This window comes from Helicoverpa armigera, chromosome 9 (genome assembly GCF_030705265.1).
Source record: "Helicoverpa armigera isolate CAAS_96S chromosome 9, ASM3070526v1, whole genome shotgun sequence".
NCBI lineage: Eukaryota > Metazoa > Arthropoda > Insecta > Lepidoptera > Noctuidae > Helicoverpa > Helicoverpa armigera.
Genome location: NC_087128.1, coordinates 5,174,438 through 5,199,271, shown reverse-complemented (window position 1 = coordinate 5,199,271; position 24,834 = coordinate 5,174,438). Strand labels below are relative to the sequence as shown.

The 24,834-nt window shown below is 36.1% G+C and overlaps 2 protein-coding genes across 3 annotated transcripts; one reads left to right on the top strand and one right to left on the bottom strand.

Annotated features, from left to right (window-relative positions):
- Positions 1-273: 273 nt before the first annotated feature.
- LOC110375711 (serine/threonine-protein kinase fused) lies at positions 274-8,494 on the bottom strand. The gene is made up of 11 exons (XM_064036372.1): positions 8,282-8,494; positions 7,782-8,041; positions 7,332-7,500; positions 6,828-6,983; positions 4,808-4,995; positions 3,905-4,728; positions 3,714-3,820; positions 3,193-3,333; positions 2,392-2,486; positions 1,838-1,971; positions 274-780 (listed from the first exon to the last, which is right to left on the bottom strand). Exons 1-11 carry the CDS (start codon positions 8,390-8,392, stop codon positions 428-430), a joined length of 2,538 nt encoding a protein of 845 aa, XP_063892442.1. The 5' UTR covers positions 8,393-8,494; the 3' UTR covers positions 274-427.
- Positions 8,495-16,269: 7,775 nt separating this feature from the next.
- On the top strand, positions 16,270-24,533 carry LOC110375669 (troponin C, isoallergen Bla g 6.0301). 2 transcript variants are annotated; one of them, XM_021333879.3, is made up of 6 exons: positions 16,270-16,411; positions 18,014-18,044; positions 22,909-23,052; positions 23,410-23,529; positions 23,718-23,849; positions 24,233-24,533. In XM_021333879.3, the coding sequence occupies exons 1-6, from the start codon at positions 16,388-16,390 to the stop codon at positions 24,259-24,261; spliced, it is 480 nt and encodes a 159-aa protein (XP_021189554.1). In that variant the 5' UTR covers positions 16,270-16,387; the 3' UTR covers positions 24,262-24,533. The 2 variants fall into 2 exon arrangements, with proteins under 2 accessions (XP_021189554.1, XP_021189556.1); XM_021333881.3 differs by lacking the exons at positions 16,270-16,411; positions 18,014-18,044 and adding an exon at positions 22,787-22,826.
- Positions 24,534-24,834: the final 301 nt, after the last annotated feature.

Below are 24,834 nucleotides of genomic sequence, written 5' to 3'. Positions count from 1 at the left end.
TGAGATTCTGGTATCTTACTTATATTTCGTTGTATTCGATTATTAAGTAATTAGTATAAAGACAACGTCTTATTTAGGAAAACGGCGGAATTTTATGTCTAATGTGATCTATACCTATAAGATCTGTTAAACGCATTCTACTTACTCATACATTTAAAGGACAAGCTCAATATTTTAATGTAAATAACTACAGATAAAAATGCAAAATGCAACTTATTATCTATTTTAAAAGGTACAATTTGAATTTAGAATTTTAACGAATTTCTTCTAGTTGACTCATCTGATAAAACATCTACATAACATTTCAAACTTCTCAAACAAGCTATGCATGGTCTTCCAAAACGTTCTTCTTAACAATAATTTGGCCTCAAAATTTCAAAACCCTTTCAACCTCTTACAAAATTCACCTTTCAGCTTGATCACTCTATTAGCTGACATAAAAAGGCATATTACTCAACTCCTTAGTAGCCAATCTAGCTGCCCTATTCAAAGCTACATTACAATGGGTGTGCAAAGCCTCTATTGATTCCGACTCCTTCTTACTCCACTTCGTCTCCATGGCAACAGAAAATGCAGTACAGGAGAAAGTGCACAACAAACTTATAAGTATACAGACTCTCATTCTAAGCGCATCACTGGGTTGTTCAACTAAGGTTATGAAGTTAAAACTCGGTTCGTCAAAGAGTATTTTTTCTACCACATCTGCGTGCTCGGGTAAGTCTTGGAGTACGGTGATTAGGAGGCCAACGATGTTCAGTACTATGCGTGGTGATTTTGAATCTGGAAATAAAAAAATATGATTATTAGAAATAAATATTGAATCTATCCTTAATATTATAAAGCTGAACAGTTTATTTGATCGCACTTATCTCAGAAAATTCCAGCCAGATTCGAAACATTATTTGAGTGTTTAGATATAGAATTAGATAGGCCATTTATATAGGAGGGCTATAAGAGGCTTTCTATCCGGGTGCGCGAAGTAATTCTTACGGGACGCGGGTGAATCCGTTCGCGAAACTTAGTATCCTATAATTGATAACCACTGAATGGACTAATATAGCATGATAACATGACATTACGAATGGATAGCTATTATGGATTTTATTAAAATTATTTTATATTTTAATTATAACCAAATAATTTGTCAGGAAATGTTGGACGAATAAGCTATTTTTATTTCAAAGAGATTTTTAAATCCGCAGGAAATAAAAATTAATTGGAGGTCCGGCATTGAGCTGACACAATTCTGTTGAAATAAATAATTTTCGCATTATGTCAAGATGTCTTGTAGCGATTTTCAACTGCCACTTAGCACGAGAGATGGATATCGTCCGTCAACTCTTCTTAGAATTATCATTTGTAACTCGAACTTTTTACTCTGGAGAATCATGACGTCATTTTAGAAAGACAATTTTGTATGCAAAATTCACACATGATGTTGTCATGACATATCAGTTTCGTTAGTACATTGTAGGCATAAGATAAAAGTCGCATCGCACTGTATGTCCGTATGTTATGATTAGATCTTTTAAACTTCGCAACTGATTTTAATGCGAATTATGTTACAAGATTTAGTGATTTAAGGTTATATAGAAAGTATTTTTTAATAAGTTAGGTATACCAGTATGAAGCCGGAGTTACTGCGGTCCCTAGTACTTATTTAAACAAACTCGGTTATAACTACGGCCCATTTCATTTTTCCCAGCTCTGGAGTTGCAGATTTTCGAAAAAACATATAAGGCTTATTCAACCTAACCCAGGATTTGCACCACAGAAAACGTGCAATCAATTCCGACACTTACTCTATAGAAGTGATAAAAGTAAAAAATAATCTTACAGTGCATAAGAAGCCTGGTGAAGACAGGATGTGCGCTATACGCAGTGAGTGCCGTGGCCAGCTGCCGCACGCCGCGGCACGAGCGCACGCACAGCCACGCGCATACTTCTAGCATACGACCCACGCCTTGCAATCTAGGGGGAAATAGAAGAATATTGTTTGAAGTTTATACATAGATTCTAACCTGTTTAGAAGTTAGATCTTCTAACCTGGGGAGTCTGTTAAGCCACTTCTTCTTCCCAGTATATACCATGCCCAGTACATAGTATATACCCAATACGTACCCAGTACATAGTAAGTGGTGAAAAGTTTGGGGCTGTCTTTTGTTTTTGAGGATCAAAGTGCTATTTGTAGCCACGTTTAAATTTGACTTTGAATACTTACTATTTACTTGTAAGAAAAGTTTGTCCATAGATTTAACTAGAACAGACAGATCAAGCAAGATTTGTTCATAGACCCATCTTAGGAATAGATACTTAGAGCAAGTAAAGTTTGTCCATAAACTAACTAGAGAATAGACAGAGCAAATATTCTATACTTTGTATTTTGCTTACCTATCTTGAGCGCCGTCGTCACTATCCTTACTGTCTTTCATAAGAGTGTTGATGGCCGCGACGAAATTGTACACCACTTTAGCTTCTAGGTATACCTGGAAATTAAAGAAATGTGCTTTCAATGCTTTATTGTCGATTTGAGTTTTTTTTTAATTACGATACCTATTTATAATATCCATACCAGTATGAGACAATAATTTTTAGGGGAGGTTCTATTGAAACCATTTTGGGTTGGCCCAAGGGCGCTACCGCACAATGCATGTTCGCTGCGCACCTGTAATGTATGAACGCCCGCTCCGCTTCAAATCTGCTCGCAATTTGCATTTTAAACATTTATATACCTACTAGCTTTTGCCCGCAACTTCGTTCGCGAAGAATAGTGACTACCAGCAGATTTTTGATTTGACCAATAGATGGCGCTATATGTCCGGAATATTTTTTTTTTTTGTAATAAAAACTATCCTATGTCCTTTCTCAAGTTTCAAACTATGTCTGTACCAAATTTCACACAAATCGGTTCAGTAGTTTAGGCGTGAAGAAAAGACAGACAGACAGAGTTACTTTTGCATTTATAATATTAGTTTGGATTTAGTAGATTGTTGAAGTTATGTTACCTAGGGGTATTGGGTTGCCGGGTAACAGAATTGAGGAGTTCAAATAGGCATTCGCTTCTTGTAAAGCACTGGTACTCAGCCGCATCCGGTTAGTCTGCTAGCCGACCCTAACATAGTAGGAAAAGGCTAGGCAGATGATGACAGAAGGTTGTTGAAGTATAGTCTGCAAGTATATAACTACACTCACGTCTTGTATGTTGAGCAGCGTGTGCCGGGGCAGCGTGGTGGCGAGCGCGGGCAGCGCCAGCAGCGCCGCCACCGCGCCGCACACGCGCCCGCCGCCCCGCGCCAGAGCCGCGCTGCCTACTACACCTATCACCATGCTCACCTGCAATATAATCAATAAATGAGTGTTAAAAATGAAGGTAGTGATGGTCTTCAACGGGTTTCAAATTATACATTGTGTTCCAAAAGATGGCGCCTAGTCGCAAAATCCAGTGCAAAATTGTCGATAAACGTATAAACTGACCACAGCGACACCCATCGATTCTCAATATTGATTTGGATACCTAAACCGGCGTTTAGTACCATCATGGATAAGTACCAAATATTTTTTGGCGCTGCAAACAATGTCGGAAGAACCGTATCATAACGACTTAAACATGATGTTTACACGTCGCAGGATTGTTCAAGATTTGCCGAGTTGGTACTCAAAAACACAAGAATGTGTGACCAGACAAAAAAGTGTACTGCATATAATGAACGTACCATATTCAATTGAGTCAGGGATTCTACGTCGCCATCCATAACTTCACTGATGTTGGAGTTAAGGAATGCCTCCCATTCTTCTAATTCTATAGAAGAAGGCTCTTTCACTGAAAACCAAAACAATATCCATTGGTAAAAGAAAATTATACCTAAACAACCTACTATCACATAATAATTGTATAAGATATTACCATCACTTTTATCTTCTGTTTTAAGAATCCTATCATTATCGGCAACCTCTTTATCATCAGGACTCTCGTCAATAACTTCAGATTTCTCCACATCCTGATCCCTTTCCTCTTTAGAAAACTTTTCCTTATCATCTATAAGACTTGAAACCTCAATAGTAGGCTCGCTAGTTCGTCTCTGTGTTTCATTTTTATTTTTGTCCCAACTTCTACTAAAATGAAACGATCGTTTAATACTTCTGGTTAGTTTATTTCCTCCACTACCAAATCTGAGTTTATCACGGGAGAATTGCAGTATTTTCTGCTTGTATGAAGGCGGAACGCTTTTACTCAAACCAGAACTAACGTCACTACTGCACTTGGTCGAACTTTTTGGATGCTCTAAACTCTGTGACGCAGTGTCTATGGATTTCGATTTCTGTTTCATCTCTAAAACATCCTTCTTACTGTCACTAGCACTTAAAGGTTTCTTTTCTTCAACATGTTTTTCTATATTCGGTTTTTCTTCATCTATTTTATCCATTTTGTTGAGATCTGATTGTTTTTTGTTGGCTGCCATTAATTGGGCCATATTGTTTTCTAAGTTGCATACAACGAGGTTGGAGTTATTTAGTACATTATACTCGTGTCTGAGTAATTTTGCGTTGGCCGCTGTGATTGGGTGGGACTGGTCTTCGTCGTCTGTTTTCAGGCTGTCTCGTACACTGAAGGCGCTGGTTGCTCTGACGCTGTCGTCATCAGACATGGGCACACACTCCATAGCTTGCATCACTCTTGCGTTTCTTAAGTCATGTTCTTTCTGCTCTGGTTTTGGCTCCGGTATTGTTCTGAGAATAAAGAATATATAAAAAGGTTATATTATCTCTAAGTTTTCGAAGTTTTTGTTCCAAATGAATATTATCTCACCTTGTATTACTGCTAACTTTTTCCCTCTGTAGCTGCTTAGCTTCTTGCTGGCTATGAGTCAATGGTTTTGTGAACGGTGATTCACTTTGAACATCTTCTGGGAGAATAGTCACATGACCAGACACGAAAGGATGTTCCAGAATTTCCGGCCAAGTCATCCTCTTCATAGGATCTTTGTGGAGTAGACCCTGAAAGTTGGAGAGATGAGGAAATATTATAGTTATTGTAAAAAACGAATCACATTCCACCACACATTTACAGATTGCTACATGAAAAATGATACTGAGTATTGATCTGATACATTTTTTGTCATGCAGGAGATAACAAGAAGTAACTAAACATATTACAACATTATAATTTTAGCAATCAGGTCAAATTCAAATTCAAATTCAAATCTTTATTTGCGTTCCATATGTAATACAGGTGGTATTTTTATAAAGTTTAAACAATATATTTGAAACAATATGGACCCGGTAGGGCACAGCATAAAGAGGTAGGAGAGGTTTGCAGTACTTATAATTATTACCTAGTTTAGTTTTATTAAATCTATACTTATTACTAAATAAAAATAAAACTGAAATATATTTACATGTTATATTCTTATCTTGTGTGTGTGTGTGTGTGTGTGTGTGTTTGTTGTGTATGTGTGTGTGCGTGAGAGCCTGTATGTACTTACTTATTATTTTTTTATTGACTTATCGTCCATGTACTCTTTTATTGTATAGTAGCATTTAGAGTGTAAAAATTTCTTTAGTTTACTTATAAACATAGTCGTTTTCGTTTCATCTTTGATCGTTTTAGGTAAGTTGTTATATATTTTTATTGACATTGTTAGCGGACCGGAAGAATGTATTTTAAGGTGGGATGTAGGTAGGTTTAATCTATTCTTGTGTCGTAGGCTATATTTACTTTGAATATCTTGTCGGGTAGTATAGAATTCAGGGTGATGACGGACGAATTTGCATACTTCTAAGATGTATAAACAGGTAAGTGTGAGAATTTTATGCTTTTGGAAATGTGGTTTGCAGCTGTCTGTTTGTTCAATATTGGTTATTATCCGGATGAGTTTCTTTTGCAAGGTAAAAATGGTGTGCGAATCTGTGCTATTACCCCATAATATGATGCCATAACTAAGCCACGCTTGGGCGTAGGCATAGTATGTGGCAAAGACTATAAAACCACTTGACTGCGCATACAGTGCCCCGACGCTCGCCAAAAGTTAGTGATTTTGCGCGTACTATAAGGCTACGATCAGTACGATCCTTTAGTAGCGACCGTGAACTGACCAATAGTAGCCGCGGATTATGCCGCGTCCCCCCGCCCGCAGTGGTGAGTCGTGTTCTTAGAAGAAATTGGCGAGTGCGCTCTCTAGTGGTTATTTACTTTATGGTATGTGGCAAGTGTTGTTTGTAGGTTGGTAGTTTTTTTAATTTCGCGTAAGGCGTATAAGAATTTTGATAGTTTTGCTCGAATTTTTTGTATGTGTGCTTTCCAATTTACATGTGTATCTATTACTAAACCAAGGAGTGTGAATTCATTGACTTGTTCTAGTTTTGTGTTATTATAGGAGTAGTTTAATTTTATCGGGGCTTTTTGATGGGGGTGGAAGGTAATTAATTTAGTTTTTGAGAAGTTTATTTCTAAGTTATGGTTTTCCATCCAGCTAAAGGTTGAAGTAAGAAGAGAGTTTAGTTTTTCATTTATATTGTCAACTTTTTGACACGAGGTGAGTATGGAGACATCATCTGCAAATAACACGCATGGTCCGTTGATTGTTTTGGGAAGGTCGTTAATATAGAGGAGAAATAGAAGGCATCCTATAACGCTCCCTTGTGGGATAGAGGCGTTCACTGCTTTACGGCTTGATCTGGTATGTTGTATTTAGGTCTTAATCGTAATGTATTCATTTCATAATATCTTTTTAGCGCGGTCACGGGTACACTTAATTTAGACCTTTATATTACAACAGGGATGCACATAAGGTAACATAGAACTTTTTGATTTGAATAGTGAAAAGTACCTGTAAAAATGATCTGGCTTCAGTGCTGATGAAACTGGGCCACTGCACCGGTTTGTGCCTGATCATCCGCACTAGCTGCCATATTGACATGGTACAGAACGGTGGCTGTCCTGCTATCAGCTCATACACTATGCATCCCAGGGACCATAAGTCAGCCTGAAAAAAGGAAAAGTTATATGCTTGTAAATAATTAATACCTCAAAATTATCCAATATATTAATGTAGATGAGGATAGCTTTAAGGCTTCCTAAGGAAGTTGTATAAAATCATACATTTCATCATCTCAGTCTTGTTATAATTTATTAGCTGGGTTCTGCAGTTTCATCAGTCCTGTAGCAACTACTTCCTGTACCAGCATAAACTATAGTCTTTTCGGTTAGTGTAGCTTTTCAATGTTGGAAGAATTTTTCATATTGATTCAATACTTTCGGAGCCTTTAGTATCAAACAAAAGTCCTCTTTATTATATTAGTAAAAATTCCCTAAAGCTTTTGTAAAACCATACCTGATGATCATAAGGTTTCTCCTCAATCAATTCAGGTGCCATATACAATGGTGTACCTTTGATGGAAGTCAGAATATGGGTAGCATTTGTCATTATTCTTGCTAAACCAAAATCACACAGCTTTGCTCGTCCTGAACTGTCTAGTAAGACATTTTGAGGTTTCAAATCCCTGAAAAGATAATTATATTACTTCAACTAAGACAGATTCTACAGTCATATGTAGTCACAATCACACTAACTGCAATAAGTTCATATATTCTATAATATATTGCAAACCGGCAGTTATAAGACAATATACTTTGTTGTGTTTCATATATCTGTACACCAGCATACAATGTGTTGATATAATAGAGATGTTAGCAGTCAGAATAAAATCATATTAAAAAAGAATGAATCATCTTCAAATAGTCTTGACAATTAATGATGTTGTTTATACATCATAAAACTTACCTATGCAACACCCTATGTGAATGTAAATAATAAAGCGCAGAGACCAAATCCCAAGTGATTTTCTTCACTTGTTCTTCATTCAAACATCCTTCTTTAGCCAGGATGCTATGCAACTCCTTTTCTGCATACTCTGTGACAACTACTAATTCTGAGTCTGTGTCAAAGCTGTCTATCATTCGAATAATATTTGGATGTTTTAGCTGCCTCTGTATATCACATTCTTGTCTTAAATTCTTCAAGTCTTTTACTGACCGCCCTTTCTGGAACATAGGTGAAGAAAATCTATTTATAATACTGGTTTGAAGGAGGTTTATTGTCAAATAAATATCACTGTGCATTTATGGAACATATTAACATGAGTATGTGACACACATAATTTTATTGTTTACATAAAAGGATGCATGATCTACATACTCAAGCTCAAGCACCAAAGAATGTTTCATAATGTGTGTGGGGAGTCTACATATATTAAGAACAATAAGTAGTTGTGTTATATTTACCTTTCTTATAACTTTCAAAGCTACAACTGCATCCGTTTCTTTATGTTTAGCTTTGAAAACACGGCCAAACGAACCTTCGCCAATAAAAGATATAACTATGTAACTATCCATACTTGATTAATTAAGATGCTTGAAATTTAATATAAATTTACATTATTCATTGATATTAGTTTGGCAGATTAAAGAATTAAAGATTTTCTACTTTCTTATAAACTTTTTTAAAACTTTCTTATAAAAATAAACAAATAAAACAGCGTCTTCAACTCGGCTTTGTTTGTATGTCATTGACGGACGGATGACATTTATACAATACTGTCAAACTGACATCCTTATTGATGCGTTCGCTAATGTTGAAAACGATAGATAATCCATAAATAAGGAATTTGAAAAAAAAATACCTCACTAATTTTTGATCACTAATTTTTGATGAATGATTTGACGTTGGCTATTTAATCCTACCCAACTACAAATATCTTTGCTTATTTGACGTGGCTTCCCCTGTGCCTTTTATTTTATGCTGTTTCTAAGTAGATGATTATTAATTTATTATTCCCTCTTTAATAGCTTAGTCATACCTACCTGACTTATGTCTTCCATGGACAAGGGTTTATTACCCACACCGTATATCCCATATTTGCACCTAGCATTGTCAATCAACCCCACAGTAAGAGACCTCTTGGAATTTCTGTGTAGATCTGACCTAACAGACCTGAATGTAAGCATATAATAACCCTCTAGATTTTGGTCTACAATCTACAAGAAGAAAGCTAATAAGTGAAACCGAATTACCTACTTTCGTAATAGTGGTACTTATGTTTGATATTAAAAATTTACTTGACCCATTTAGGTACCTACCTCCAGATTTAAGATAAGTATTTACTAGTTCTATAACTTCTGAGAAATTTATTTTTCACCTTGATCTTTATAATTATTTACATTGAATGTTATTTACCAACCTGATGTTAGTCACGATAACTATTCTAATTCTACCACAGCTCCGAGAGATCAGTCCAGATGATAACAATTTATTTATAAAGTTATTATAAAACCAGCCTGGAAATAGAACAATTTTAATAATTTAAAACGGTCATAAAATGGGCGAGACCGACATATATTCGACAGCAGCGATCAGCAGCGGCATCCGATACTGGTTAGATTTGTTGATGCTTTGTTGTCTATAAGCTATTTTTACTCGGATTATCCGGCAACCAGCTGTACGAGATAAAACTCCGAATCGCGTACACACAATAAAACACCAAGTGGGCTAAAGTTCGGACGGGAGCATTATTTTACGTTGAAACATATCATTCCACAATCCACAGCCGTGCACAAATTCTGTAAACAAATGAGACACGCCGCGTGGGCCGATGTGTACATTAGGGATTTTTAGTAACTCACAGTTTTGTCTAATCAATCTTTATTTATCATTTCGTAAGAATGAGAACTAAAACACAATATATCTTTACGAAATCCAAATAATTGCCTATTAACGGTTTCGTCACATACTAGAAATAGCTTTACCATGAGTTTGTGAAATTTCTACAGGAGTATTTTCCTGAGCCCGTTGTTCTTTTTGTGTTTTGATAGTCTGTAGAGATAGAAGATAGTGTTAGAAGAAAGTCAGGCACGATGTTATTTACATTCACGCCTTAATTTCCCATTTGTAGCTGATAAATCATAATGAACGTAAAAATAAGGCGTAGGCGTTTACAAAATATTATTATAAATAATTTAGAAACGAATTTAGATTTGAAATAAAGGTGTAGCTTCTGCGCGCATATATCAGAGTAACAGACTGATCTAAAGGGTTCGCTGTTGCCAATAAATCATTTCTGTTATTACAAATCGTAAGTGGGTAGGCATAAATTTAATTTGAATGAGAATGTACTGTAATAATTTCGATGACCCGTGTAATATGTCTGGTTTCGAAATTGCAATTGAAATACTTTTGTGAGTTTCTGCCATAAGCACTTATCTGCCTAGGTACAGAAATAGGCAGCTCCAACTTTTACCTACCTACTTACTTTCCTTTCCATGAGAAAAAACCTGTCGATGTCGATTTCGATAGGTATCTTAGTACCTAAATGAATAAGAAATACACATAAGTACCTACACTCAATTAATTACTCCAAAATAAAGAAAGCTTCACTTTCAAAGCTGAAGAAAACATTTTCCTGGGCTCAATAAAAGCGATCAATCATGGGGTGCATACTTGGTTAGCATTAGTTTTTTCTGCTGTCCCAATGGTCCTATTTATTCTTCGCTGTATGGATAAAATATGTCTGGTGCAATTTGAAGAATACAACTTCAAACCAAGATTTCTATTTACATAATTAGCTAAATAAATACTGCAAAAATCGTAAGCAAACCGCAGTCGAAAATAAAACATCTGCAACTCTTCTATCACTAGTCTTATTGTGGTAACGATCATTCCGTAAGTTTGTTTTTTCAACATTTTACATGCATGTTTTCTTTTCGGATCATTTCATTTGGTCACCTACTGCCGGGACGAGACTTCTGGCTAATAATAAAGAGGTGGAGGTGGAGCTGAATATCATAAACAATGATGAAGCAGTAAAACCTCTGTTTACTAATTTGGGTATCTTGTTTATGATTATCGTTCAACAAGCTTCGTAAAAGCTAATCAATAAGGCCTGTCAGTAACCTGTGGATAATTAATTGCGTTACACTCATGCATTGTGTATCTCACATTTTTTTCAGTTCTTAACATTTCATGAAGCCAAATGCCAATGTCTTTTTAAACCAGCCAACTTTTTGAATGTAGCATTGTACCTAATGTATTTTTTTTCAATGTGAAAATCTTGAGAATCCTCTACAATATTCGGTCGCAAAAGATAAGAAATATGTATGAATGACTCACTCACATTTCAATAACTACTATAGTCTGTTTTTTAATCTCGTAGACTAAATTGACACTTGCAAAATGTCAAACTTTCTAATAATTTTGCTAGCTCTGTGGTGCAGTGTTGTACTTACGATACCGGTTCGTTGAATCGTAACTTTTTATCTATAATAGACGAATTTAATATTCATTCAAAGTTTTATATTTAAAATTCACGTACGTACACATGGCTGTACGACGTGCTACAAACTGCCAGGGATATCTGACCACGCAAAGCCATGCGTAATCATCAAGGATAAGCCCATTATTTCAGGATGACTTATTGTAAAAAGTTACGATTCAACGAACCGGTATCGTAAGTACAACACTGCACCACAGAGCTAGCAAAATTATTAAAAAGTTTGACATTTTGCAAGTGTCAATTTAGTCTACGAGATTAAAAAACAGACTATACGTTAGTACTAGATACCTTCTCCGAAAAAGTGATTACCTACCTACTTGCTTAATTAATTGTAGACATGCCTAGATTTGAATTTTATTGTAAAAAACACTGCGTATTACAGAATATAAAACACAAGGTGATGATAGCCAACTCCAGGTGCATCATATTTTTAGCTCAAGATTAGAGGTATCAGTTACCCCATAATAGTTCGTGTGTTCTTTCTGGAAGCAAGGTTAAAAATACTCCGTGCGAACATACGATGTTCACTATATACAAACAGACAATTAGATACTATTACAGTGAATAAATTATAAGCTGCAGGAACATAATTAATGTACACTTGTAAGCAACGAATCGGGTCAGTTACAAAATCTTAATATAACCAGAACTGAATACAATTTTGAAATACTGTTTCCCGCGGGTTTCATCAGCAGAGCTGGTTCGCTCCCTAAAGACACAGGAATTAGGACTTTCTCTTATATCACTTGTTTTAAACTTGTTCAGACGTTTTGTCAGTAAAGAATTTCGTTATTTGAAAACAGATAAGTGTTTTAACTTCTGTTATGAAGACGAAAATGACTAGACTAAGGCTAGGCAATACTATATGGCTATGTACATACCCACCTTGATTCATATTGCCCCTGTCAACATTTCAAATGCTACTTCCCGCATAAAAATGTCCATGTCTAGTAGATAATATATAATGTGTAAATACTAATGTATAGTTAGTATCGCAATATGTATGTATGTATATTGGTGTTTGCCAAACCACAGCCGATAAAGAAGTCACAAATAAAATTTTAGTAGCCATGTAAATTACAGACACAACTATTTGCGATAGTTTTCATTTAGTGTTATTGCTGATACAAAATTATTGGCTCATGTAAGAATTTTGTTTTCTTGGACGAAACAATTGGCAATTGATAAAAATAAGTTTGCTTATAAATGATTGAAAATGATTTTACAGCGCTTTCGCACTACCGGATTTTCTGCTCGGTTTTACCGAACTGCGTATAAAACATATATTGAAAAGTTTATCTTCTTAATGTTAGGTTATTAGAGTCTATTTTCCTATGATTATTGCCACACTATCTACCATTCACGTCTGTCTCTACTGATTCAATCAAACGCTATCGGACGACTAAAAGTTTGCACTGTCGTTTGATTGTACATTCAATGCGAGTATCTCGACAATAAAGTAGACAGATATGCATTCAGTTTGTACTTCTGGTCAATAAAGTAGACTGTTTACATCGCATTTGCGAGTAAACGTAAAACGGGGTCTTTTCATCATTGAACTGTAGTTACAGTTGTCCTGGATTCGAATTGTTTTACGAACTGGCGAGTCCATAACTGTTGCTCAAAATAACCTGTCTCGAGATTTCCAGCGCTCATAAAAATGCGATTGATTTATACGCAGTACATTTGTATTGGCACCCGCCCATTACATTACGCTACTGAATAATACTAGGTAGGCTTGTAACTACATACGTATAGTATAAATACTTATTGACATTAGTTATTTAATTTCGATACAATTTAATGAATAATTGCATAACCTGGATTTGTATTTAGTATTTCACGTTGTATATTTTAAGGAATATAATCGTTTGATTAAATTAATGCACTATTATAAGGTCCTATAGTTCACTGACAACTGAAAAGTCAGTATTTCTTAAAACAACTGTTTTCTTTGATAACTGAAATTGTTTATGCTGTCGGTGAACTTGAGAACTTCTGCTGTGGTTCAAAACATTCTGTCAATGATAGATCCAGCCCATATATCGAGGAAGGCTTTTTATTCAGGTCCATGGATTAGTTCCCCTAAGGAGACGTAAGGTTACGAATCAACCAATGTTCACACGACATTAACGGGACTTGTCTTCTAAAAATATTCACATCGATCATTCATAAATGTTTGCTGTTAGTCTGGCTGTACACTTCGATAGTTTATTTCGATACAGATGGAAAAATAAATAGAATTTGCTTTTTAGCTTAGTCAAACAATCGATCGCTGTTAGGATTGGCAGAGTTATGTCTGGCGGGAATATTTCTAGAAATTCAAAATAATTTAGGACATAAGTATTTACTCTAACACAGCGGAAAAGTTGTAAATCTAGGCCAAAACGTCTAGTCCGGATTCTTGTGTTATGTTTGTTACGAAACACCATGATGGTGAAATGGACGTAAATTAATATAGAACACAGGGAGATATAAGCACCTAAACTTTAATCTTGTCACTTCTTCAGAGAAAAACGCATAGGATTTTATTCACATAAAGACCCCAGCAGACTGCGATAGTTTAGTCAGTCATTGCCAGTAGTTTGATCGGGCTCATATTTATCATTAGGAAAGAAAATGTATGGTGGGTGTGTAGGAACAACTATCAGCAACGGAGTAAAAAGTTTGATGTCATTCACAATTTTTTTCAAACCAAACAAACGACAGTTTAATCTTTGGATAGTAGGTCCTTTGAAAAAGTTTTAGTCAATTTTCGCTTCAGAGAGAGCAATGCACCACAGACGAAAGGACGTTATTGAGAAGCCAAGGCGTTTGCGTATTTTGTGCCAAATTCCCATTCAAGCTTCACGCATATTATTTTTGAAGTGATGATGGATTGTCATTGACGTTTAATCGTTTTCTGGAACTGACATGCTTGCAATAACAAAAGGACATGTTTTTTAATATCTTCTATTTTTATCCACATTAATTGTCGCCTGTTTTCTTTGTTCTGCTTTGTTATTCTGCACGTTCTTATGCATTTTATACAAATATCTTTATACGAGTACCTACAGAAAACATGTAGGTATTTGGTAAATATTTTCCTGTTTTCTTACTACATTTGGACCGTGGAAAACAACTGCATCATTCACAACATAAAGTTTCCGTGGCAATTTCCACGAAATGCCGAGAAAATCGATTTGGAGGAAAAGTCATATTTGCATCGGTAGTTATAAATAAAATGGTTTAAACACAAGGCTAATTGTATTTAGTAGCGTTATTTGAGTAATATGACATTCTACTGTCATCGTCTGTCTATCACGCTCTCACGCCAAAACTACTAAACAAAAGTTCAATTAAAGGTACGCAGATAGGCTGGACTTCTAGGGCCTGAGAAAGCTACTACTTTTCATCCGGCTGCGGGAGTTGTTTCAATGGGATGCGTGTGGAATTGTGGCAACAGCTAGTTATCAAGAAAAAAATAAGAGTCTAATCTGAAAGACGACGAATACTAGACCGACTCACGCGCTAAAGCGTCAATTTTCCTGGTCCATGAAATATTATTCTCTACCTATACTTTAGATGTAAGGCAAGCTGAAAAAGGGAAGGAGGGAAGTCATAGTAAATAGGTAGTAAATAGGGAAGCCTGAGTAGACACTTCATGTCCGTTAGTTGGCAACTAACATATAAATCTGTATATTTGAAGCAGTCCAAAGTGTGTAGGTACCTATTATATACCTACCTATGTAATACAAATTACTTAGTTGCTTATTTGCCTTGTAACAGGATACTTACTGTAGGTTTACCTGTCAGATTACTAGAGTAAATAACCAGAAAGTGCTTTCGAAAAAGCGAGTGGATTAGAATAATCACGCAATAGGGCACCAAAGTCCAACCAATAAACAGGTCACAGGATTTACTTTATCAAAACTACAATCCCTTAGCAAAATTTTCTTACGCATTTCTAAGTATTACTGTTTGCTAAACCATCACATCCGCCATGCACATGTAGCTCGTTCCGATTCTTATAAATATTTTTCTTTGACTGGGTAAACTTGCGTTGAAGCACTTGGTTTTGACTCAGATATAAAATGCTGGCTTAATACAAGAGCATTACATTTGTCGTAAATCAAACAGAGCTGAGGTAATCCTGTAGTAAAATGAAGGAAAATGTGTGATGACGTCATAGCTGTTCTCTCTAAGTCCTCGTCTCATGTTCTAATGGAGCGAAAGTAAATGGTGCGCGGTGTGACGGTGCGCCCTAATGATTGACGCCACCTAGTAAAATAAGCCGTAGTTGACGCGCGTGGGCTGATTGGATCATACACATAATTACTCACTTGCTCAATTAGCAGCCCATCCGACCGTGGCTTATTCGCACTAGCTGAATAAATCACAAAACTACTTAGCTTACATCATGAAATTGAAATTTAATTGATCTTGTAATGTCCAGGTTATAATATAAAATTGAGAAAAATCGGGAAAATTCTAAATTCTAATATTCTGTAGCGTAGGTTGATAATAATTATAACATGCTATATCCAAGTAAATAAAAATTATTAGATACTAAAATAATTAATAACGACTGTGTCGATTAAAGAAAAACTGCAATTTCCTAATACCATAATAATAAACTGCCTACACACGACAAACGGCTTTAAAATTATACCTAATTATTCGCATTTATGATACGGCAGTAGCGGGGTCGTTCGGGCGGGCGGCGAGGTTACGGGGGGCGGGCGGCACATTACACGCTTTAGCATCGCACGCACCGCTTGTTTACGTTTTTCATAACCACGTTTCTACTAAAAATACTTTAGCATCCTGCCGTTTGAGGCTCACGCCATTGGTCGGCGCAAGCGCAGGAAGCCGGGGAGGACTCGGGGGCCAAAGGGGCCGCCGGAGCGTCCCTCGCCCCCGACCCCCGCGCCCGCGCCGCTTGCGACGCCCGGTATATATGAAAGTATCAGAAAGGCCAGCCTAACTCGTGGGGCAGCAGAAATAACCCTGAACGCTGGAAACATCAGACTAGCGGGCAGTCGTGTTGTGCGTCTCATAGTGTTAACTAGTGACATCAAACATGGTTCTGGATACTGAAGACTGGGTAGGTCTCTCCAGAATATGGAAATAAAACTATTAACTTTAAAAGAATTAAAAAATTAAATTAAAATTATGTGGCTTAGGCATGTTACTAATTATTGAAAATGAAATATATGATGGGATATTTGAGAAGAAAACAAATGGTGATAGGTGTTGAGTGGACGCTAACAGGTGGTGTCGCGGTGTTCGTTGCCAGCCGAATTTCGTGCTTGACTGACAGCCGTCGCGGAAGTGACAACTAACTTGTCGGTTATTTTGTTATTTCTAAGTAACAGTTAAATCTCTCTGCGACTATAACACGACACTTAACACTACAGCTGTCAACTTATGACAGTTAGAATTTACAGAAAACAATTTTATAATGCTTGAATCATTTATGCTGAAATGCGTAGCCAGTGCTTTGATACAAAGCTCTTGTGACTTAGACTAACGAGCTCTACAAAGTAGAAAAACCATTAAAATATGCAGACCTCGCAATTTATTTTAAGAAAGCTTTCAACACAATAAGATTTTCTTGTTCGCAAATGCCTAACGTAGCGTGTATCTAATTAATTACACATTCACATGCTTTCCTTCTTTTTTTTCTGCGCATATTCTTGTTTATATTTAAAGCTAATTCATATGTTTTACTTGTTTAAAAGCATTTCGTTTTATCTTTTGTATAAGATATATTTTCAGACCAAACATATCGGAATAAGATAATAAGTGAGGGTATTCAGAGACCATCTCATTGATTGAATGTGTCAAAATTATTTTATACAAATTATACAATATACATACAAAAAAAACGGAATGTAATCTGGCCTAACTTATATTTCAAAAATATAGCGGAATGCATAATATTCAAAATATTTGGTAACGTTCACTTTTCAATAGTTCGACATCTTGAAAACATATTTTCAGCAGAAAACATTAACGTTACCACCCAGTGTTTACGAATAACTGGAACAAATGGTCTTTAACCCATTTATATTCTAAATAAAATATATGTACTCAATATAATGTAAAGCGTCATAAAGTTTTAAGTATTTAAGTCCGTTAAGAATAAATTTAGTAGCATACGCGCAAGTCCAACAAGTCTATTTCAGTTTCAATTGCACATAAAATAAATTTATTATGCTTTAGTAACGCAATCCCACGGAAAATTGTGTCTATCGCCTCTGCATAGAAACTTGTGTGTTTTAATAAATATTTTCGTGCACATTACTTCCAACAAAAATATTTTTATTTACATCTGCCAACATAAATAAAGCCGACTAAACATTCTTGAAGCTTTCAGAGAAAAGAAATAACTTGAGACTGTGATAAAACAGTGACAACTATGTTTCCCCATTAATACTTAGTGAAATTCAATAGGTATATGTTTTTAATTTGCATTTGATATTACTTTATGATCATCTGCCTGGACTTTTCACAACCATTTTGGGACCCCGAAATACCCATTGGGCATCCACTTTAACCATTTGCACATGCGTACAAGTGTTTTACATGGAGCTACTACCTTACTGACCTCCTCAACACAGTTACCCGGCAACCCGATACCTGTAGCTGGGACTGCTAATATTCCTTGAGTTTTATTTAAATCATATTTTCATTTCAATTTCAGGCTGATGAGCTCCCCCCAGAACAGATCGCCGGTAAGTTCACCGACCTTAGCAAACCTATTGCTAACATTTATTTTTGATCCGAGCCCTCAAATAAATTACGTTTTAAAATAAAACATGAAAATGTAAACGTTATAATGTTTACATAAATGATGGAAAAACGCAAGCTTGGTATTGGCGAAGCGCCAATATTACAATGGAGGGTGAAGTTAATAAAAGGGGACTCGTGCGCCGCGAAAGAAATTAATGATTTAAATTTCGCATGTGGGCTTAATTAGGATGACGAAAATAGTTTGAAAAAGTTCTTATAAAAGCTTCGTAATGTGTTGAAAGGCACCTCTCATATGTAAAGCAGAGCGCAATTAGATTTATTTAATTTCGTGAATGATATGCATCAGACAGCTCATTATTAGTCAGATGTTTATGATGATATTAACGACTATGTCCTGTTGTGAGTGTGCCAGCCATGTCAAATGCATCGTGTATAATGCAACATTGCACTTCTTAGCAATATTTCTCCAACTGCATAGATAAATTACGTTTTAAACAAAACTTGATAAACTAAAAGTTACCAACCATGTAAAATGGGACAGCCTAACATTACCCTACATTATTTTACTTAGCAGATTTTTTATCCGGCAACAGGAATTAGTTACATTACGAGTGTAGGCGTTGTTCTCTCTGAAACTGAATCAAAATAATTATGAGGAAAACTGTTACAATGATGCCCCAAATTACATCGTGAATTCCACAATTCACGTTTTGTTTTAACATGCACATCATATACTGCTCTCTCGACTCGAAATGTGCATAAGGAAAATAAATGACACACCCACGACGACTTCTGAACTTCTTCAAAGATTTGAACATTTTATTCTCAAGAAAGTATCTTTTTTCCGCTCTTCTTTTCGTTTATCTTATGGCCTGCTCTGATTATCACCTGCCAGGCCTAGTGTGAGAGTTTTCTCAAATCCGCCTACTGGTCTCATTGAATTCTCCGAAATCATCTCACTATACAAAAAATCTAATAAACTATACCGAAACATAGTCATTGAAATCTTTGCGCCAATCCCCAAGTTACACCCCTCTAACTTCCATATTTATCGTCACAAACTTTCGGAATAATGTAAGGAGGATAAATGAATAATTTGGTCGACCCAGCCCAAAGTTCTGTAACTATTGCACTCTGAGATATTATAAAATATTGCTTCAATTAATTAGTAAGATTAGTTTCTCGATACAAGTGTGAACGTATTTCGTTTGATGTAAACAGAATTATGATTAAATGTATCAGCGCAGTGTTTAGTGTTCGAGTGCCATAAATTAAATTAATAATAATAAATTTTGCAATTCGAATTTAGAAGACTAGGTACTCATAGTTTAATGAAAAAAAATACAAACACAATCAAAAGGAGGTTTTGTTAACAATGTAGAGCTTATCATTTAACAAATATAAGAAAATTAAAAAGAAATGCTTAGAAAGTTAAAAGATTTTACTATTTAGTTCGTGTCTTGAAATATTCGTAACAATTTTTATTATTGCAACCAGTTTTGTAGGATAAACTGGCGAAAACGAAATTAAAACTTCTTAACGCAAGCAAAAAGCTCTTGTGGAGCTTAGCTTAGTAATTGGAAATACCGTTTTACAAAGGTAGTATGAAAAGGGTATCATATTACTTATAGAAATCGAGCCTAAATTGAATCAGTTAAAAAAAAATGCGCGCCAGAATTGTTCACAATGAAAGCTGCATCTACTAGTATTTACATGGATTCGGTGCAAGAAAATGTTGTTTATGGGCGTTTAATAAAATCGGCTTGGGTGTTTGGTCTCCGGGCACCTTCGGCGGTGGCGTGGCAACACGCTTGGAAGCCCGCCAACGTACCGTGGAAATCAGATAGAACGTGCTATCGTCATTGTTTAACCAATAACGTGGAACCAATTTCCCAGAACTTCGAAATAACTGTGCACCGTTATTATCGATATTATGATTCTAAATTCGAATGATGACTAATTGAAAACTCGCTGTGTGCCACTGGCTAATGTTTATTGGTAAAATTATTTCTGTATTCAAACGGTTACAGCTATTTCCAATGTTTACAATAGTTTGTGATTCCTACAACATTACTTTGTTTACTTACATTGACATGACAACGTATACAACATGAAAGCGATGCGAATTCTCTAACTTACGTACGTGCAATTATGTTTGAATTTATACTGAAGTGAGGAAAACATGTTTTCATTATTCGACGTAAACGCGTACAAGTATTTCAGAGAAAACTCGCCCATTCCATGTAATTTTATTTTTCGTGAGTACGTTTATCTATTCCTGATGCCTGATATAATTATGAGCTTTGAAGTCGGGATTAACGTAAGGGACTATTTAATTTTATGTCTGACAGGCCAACATAAGTTTAGTTTAATATAAATGTTCTTATTTTTCACGAGATTATTCATGTTATATAAATATATTTTCCGAGATAACTCATTTCCACGATTATAAAAATAAGCTCAGGAAAGAAGAAATTAAATTTTCATAACATGTCGTTAATATTTTGTGTTATTTTAGAATATTAATGTCGTAGTCACACCTACTCGAGTTTGCACAGAGTTTGGATGTCCACAATAAAGTATATGTAAATCGTTTATGTTCCATGTAGTCTGCCAACGGAGGTAAATCACGCGAGTCCAGCGCTGGACGCGATCATTGCAAGCCAAATGCGCGAAATACTGTTATATGCAATTTGTTACTGTGATTCATTGCTGTCCCTGCAAATATTGGTCGCCAATAATTCATGATAGCGGACTTATGCGGTTTTAGGGACTCGTACTTCATCATAATAAAGTATGGTAGCAGAATATGTTATACTAGGTCATGACAGAACCATATTTTGAGTAGAATGCTGAAATATGATATGGTGAACAGCTCAAATTGATAAAGCCATAAAACTTGCCTCACTCGTGACCTGAATAAAAAAATATGCTTTGCAGTAGATTGCACTAGGAGCAGTGTTAGTTTTTAGCGATTTCGTAGTCGAACCATCCCGCGCTGTGGGTGGTTACCGGGTAATTAATAAACAGCTAAAATCTAGAAAAAAACGCAATAAAACTCATGGGACTTTGAGTCAAGTGCCAAGAAGTCTTGACGATTAAAATTAACACTCCGGCAAAAATAAAAATCATGTTTTTAAAACTATTTTGTTGCCAAAATAATATAGAACAGCTGCACAATGTTAAATGGGGCTGCGTTATCGCTCTGTTGATGATAACATTGAAGAAAGTTGTAAATACTTTTTTTTAAATGCATGGATAATTAGGAGATTATAAAAAGTTTTTATCGCTGGCTCTGTCCTTGATGGTAGTTGCGCCTGTCACAAAGCGACTCGCGTCATCCTGAATAATTGAGGAAACTAGACCCGCTGAAACGTGCCACCGGGAACGGATTTAGATTTATTAGCCTGCTGTACCGGATATTACGTTAAAACTTTAAGTGTACTGGTTCGAGCTGTTGTAATTTATTGATAAATTGGGAATGAAGTGAAAAATGTTGCAGCCGCCAACCTGCTCAAAATCACTGCTTCCTGGAAAATCAAGCTGAAAAAACAATCACGTTTATTAAGGAACAACGTGTATGTACGGTACTTATTGGGGTATAAATGCAGTTATGCGACAGCAAACTTGCAGTGCCGGGTTCCCTATAACAAGAATATCGAAAACAACGGTGCTTACGCAGTTGTAGACCACGAATAGGATCAAAAGTCCACCTATCTGCCATTAAACATAAAAAACGAATAAAAAAGGTTTATAAAACAATAGACCTGTCCAAACCCTTTGAAGTGACGGATATATCCTTTATTTTCGTATATAAAGTCTGAATGAATAATCTTTCTACTATTTATCACTCAGGCAAGTCATTAAAATACTAAAAGAGTTTATTTCAGTGAGCTACATGAGAATTTTATATATTTATATTAAATTCAATGACGCACGTTCGTTGTACAGCTATCAAACTAAAAGTCAAGAAAGTTATGATGAAAAATTTATTACAGTCGTTTAGTTAGGGGATATCATTATTTCCAAGCAATATAATATGTTATCAATTTCAAGACTATCCCATTTGAATCAAATATAGTTTAGGGTCACACTCGTAAACCTTGTGCCAATACGAGTTTGCGTAAAGCGATAAGTAGTTTGTGCAACTGGACAGCTAAAGTAAATAAACATGAATGGGTGAAAGATTCATTACCAAGTGACTTCTTCGCGTTGACGTGGCACATTAAATAATCCGATAATATACTGTAACTTATTAATCTAAGATTATTTATGCTAAGGAATGTTTCTGGAACTGTAAGCGCAAGCAATCATAAGCTTCTTATTGCTTATGACGTAGGTATTAAGATTGTTTATGATTATATTTGAAGGATTCAATATTTCAAGACGGTGTTAAGGGAAAAGGCCATAGTATCGTTTGATAAGGCGACTATGACAGACATGTTGTGTTGTTTTTGTTATTTAATGTCGCCCTACATTCGAGCGATGCGCCACGCCGCGCGCCGCGTCCCCCGATGCACCACGCTGCTGCACCGAAATAGCTGCATTGCACAACTTATTCGCACCACATCTCAGTGCATTGAACCTATGTCCTAATCTCATCGCTAACCGCCCAGTCGAACGATCAGTTTAACTAGTTTTATTGCCAGTGCAACACTGCATTTCTCTTGTCTCCAAAACGCAATTTGAACAAAAAGAGGGTCCGAGCCTAGTCCTAATCTGAGGTGCAATTGACATCATGTCGCATACGCTAAATATCGACGGTAGGACGGAGCGGCCGATTGACTTGTAGTTCAGTTACGTAACGTTCTGGTGGATGGTTACAGCAAGATCTGTTTGTTGCAGTCCTGCGCAAGGCGTTCGATGGCTTCGACCACAACCGCTCGGGCAGTATCCCCTGCGACTTCGTCGCTGACATCCTTCGGATGATGGGGCAGCCCTTCAACAAGAAGATCCTTGAAGAGCTCATCGAGGAAGTCGATGCTGACAGTGAGTATACTTCTTTATTAGCCGTCATAAACGTAACTGTGCCATCACAACATTATTCTACATTACCAGCCCTTTATGGACTATTAATATATTTGGAGCTTATCGAATTATTTTTAAACTATTGCTCATGCGCAATCTATTTGTGAGTCACTACAAACTGAACTCTGTTACTGTGCTATGTATATAAATGTACTAGTGCGGTAATGGTAACTATTGCAGCTTTAAGAGTATTTACTCGTACATTTTGTCTAAGTGTGCTGTGCCTGTACTGTTCTGTTCTGTAAAACTTTCCTCTAGTAGAGCTTTTTCACCTAGTCATGACAAATAAGTATAAATAGCATGTATTGCTAATTCCAGAGTCCGGCCGTCTTGAGTTCGGAGAGTTCGTGACCCTGGCTGCCAAGTTCATCGTTGAGGAAGATGCGGAAGCCATGCAGAAGGAACTCAGGGAAGCGTTCAGATTATACGACAAGGAAGGTGAGGAATCTATTGTCAAAATTTACTGCTATGAAGCTTAGGACTGCTAGCCAATTTTCATTCAGCATTGTAAAACCAAGATTGAAAAGTCCCTAACTGTTTGAAGATTCCTGAGATATGTTTACACTTCCCGAATATTCTAGAACATGTGTAGGGGACAAGATGCTAATGATCTATTACATTTGCAGGCAACGGTTACATTCCCACATCAAGCTTGCGCGAGATCCTTCGTGAGTTGGACGAGCAGCTGACAGACGATGAGCTGGACGGCCTCATCCAGGAGATCGATACCGACGGCAGCGGCACCGTGGACTTCGATGGTGAGACACAAAATATTATCAACCTTAAACCCCAGAGGATAACGAAGGAAATAGCATGCAAGAAAAATGGCGCCTACGACTTAACAGGCCCAAAATGATTTTGAAATCATTTGGTATTTGTGAACTGAATTATATTTATCTTAATGGGCTGAGTGGTTGAGTTCATATGCACCAAATGTCTGACCATTAATAATGATTCTTTATATGAGAAACCTATAATGTGACTCCGCCGTGGGTGGACATGCGCCAAATCGAATCATTATTTAGATGGAGCACAACGCATAATAATTAGTCCCAATACTAATACGAACTGCAGCTATAGTTCATCCTATTTGTGAAGATGTCTGACGCCATACTTTAGCAAATTAATTATATTGTTTCAGAGTTCATGGAGATGATGACAGGAGAATAAACTTGTACATCTACACACTTTTATATATTTATATTATGATCTAATGTAAGGAATCTCTAATACATTTCGGTACTTCAACTTTCGAGTCTTGGGAACATTGGACGAGATCACTTCATAGCGATGGAATGAAAACATCATCTGTTTCATTGGTCAATATCATTAAAGTATTATGTATGTATTGTACAAAATAATATTTTGTTCTTGTTTAATTGATGTGTGTGATTGCGTATAATGTTTATATCTACTTTATTAATAAATCTTTTATTCTATTACCTATGTTTGAATGAGTCCACCGACATTACCGCGCTCGACGGATTTAGATCGCAACGCGGTGTAACAACGACTAATTCTTAAAATAATATTCGTGTCGGGAATGTTGAGATATCATTTCATTTCTTAAGATTTCTATTCAAGATAAATATAATGACTCCCCTGTTTTTAAAGCGGACGCCAAATTGTCCTAGATAATTTTGATGACATAAAACTTTAAGATATTTGGCGGTCAGCCAGAGACAAGTAATGGGACCATTAGAGATAACATTCCGCTTCTAAGAGTTATAATTGTGAAACTAA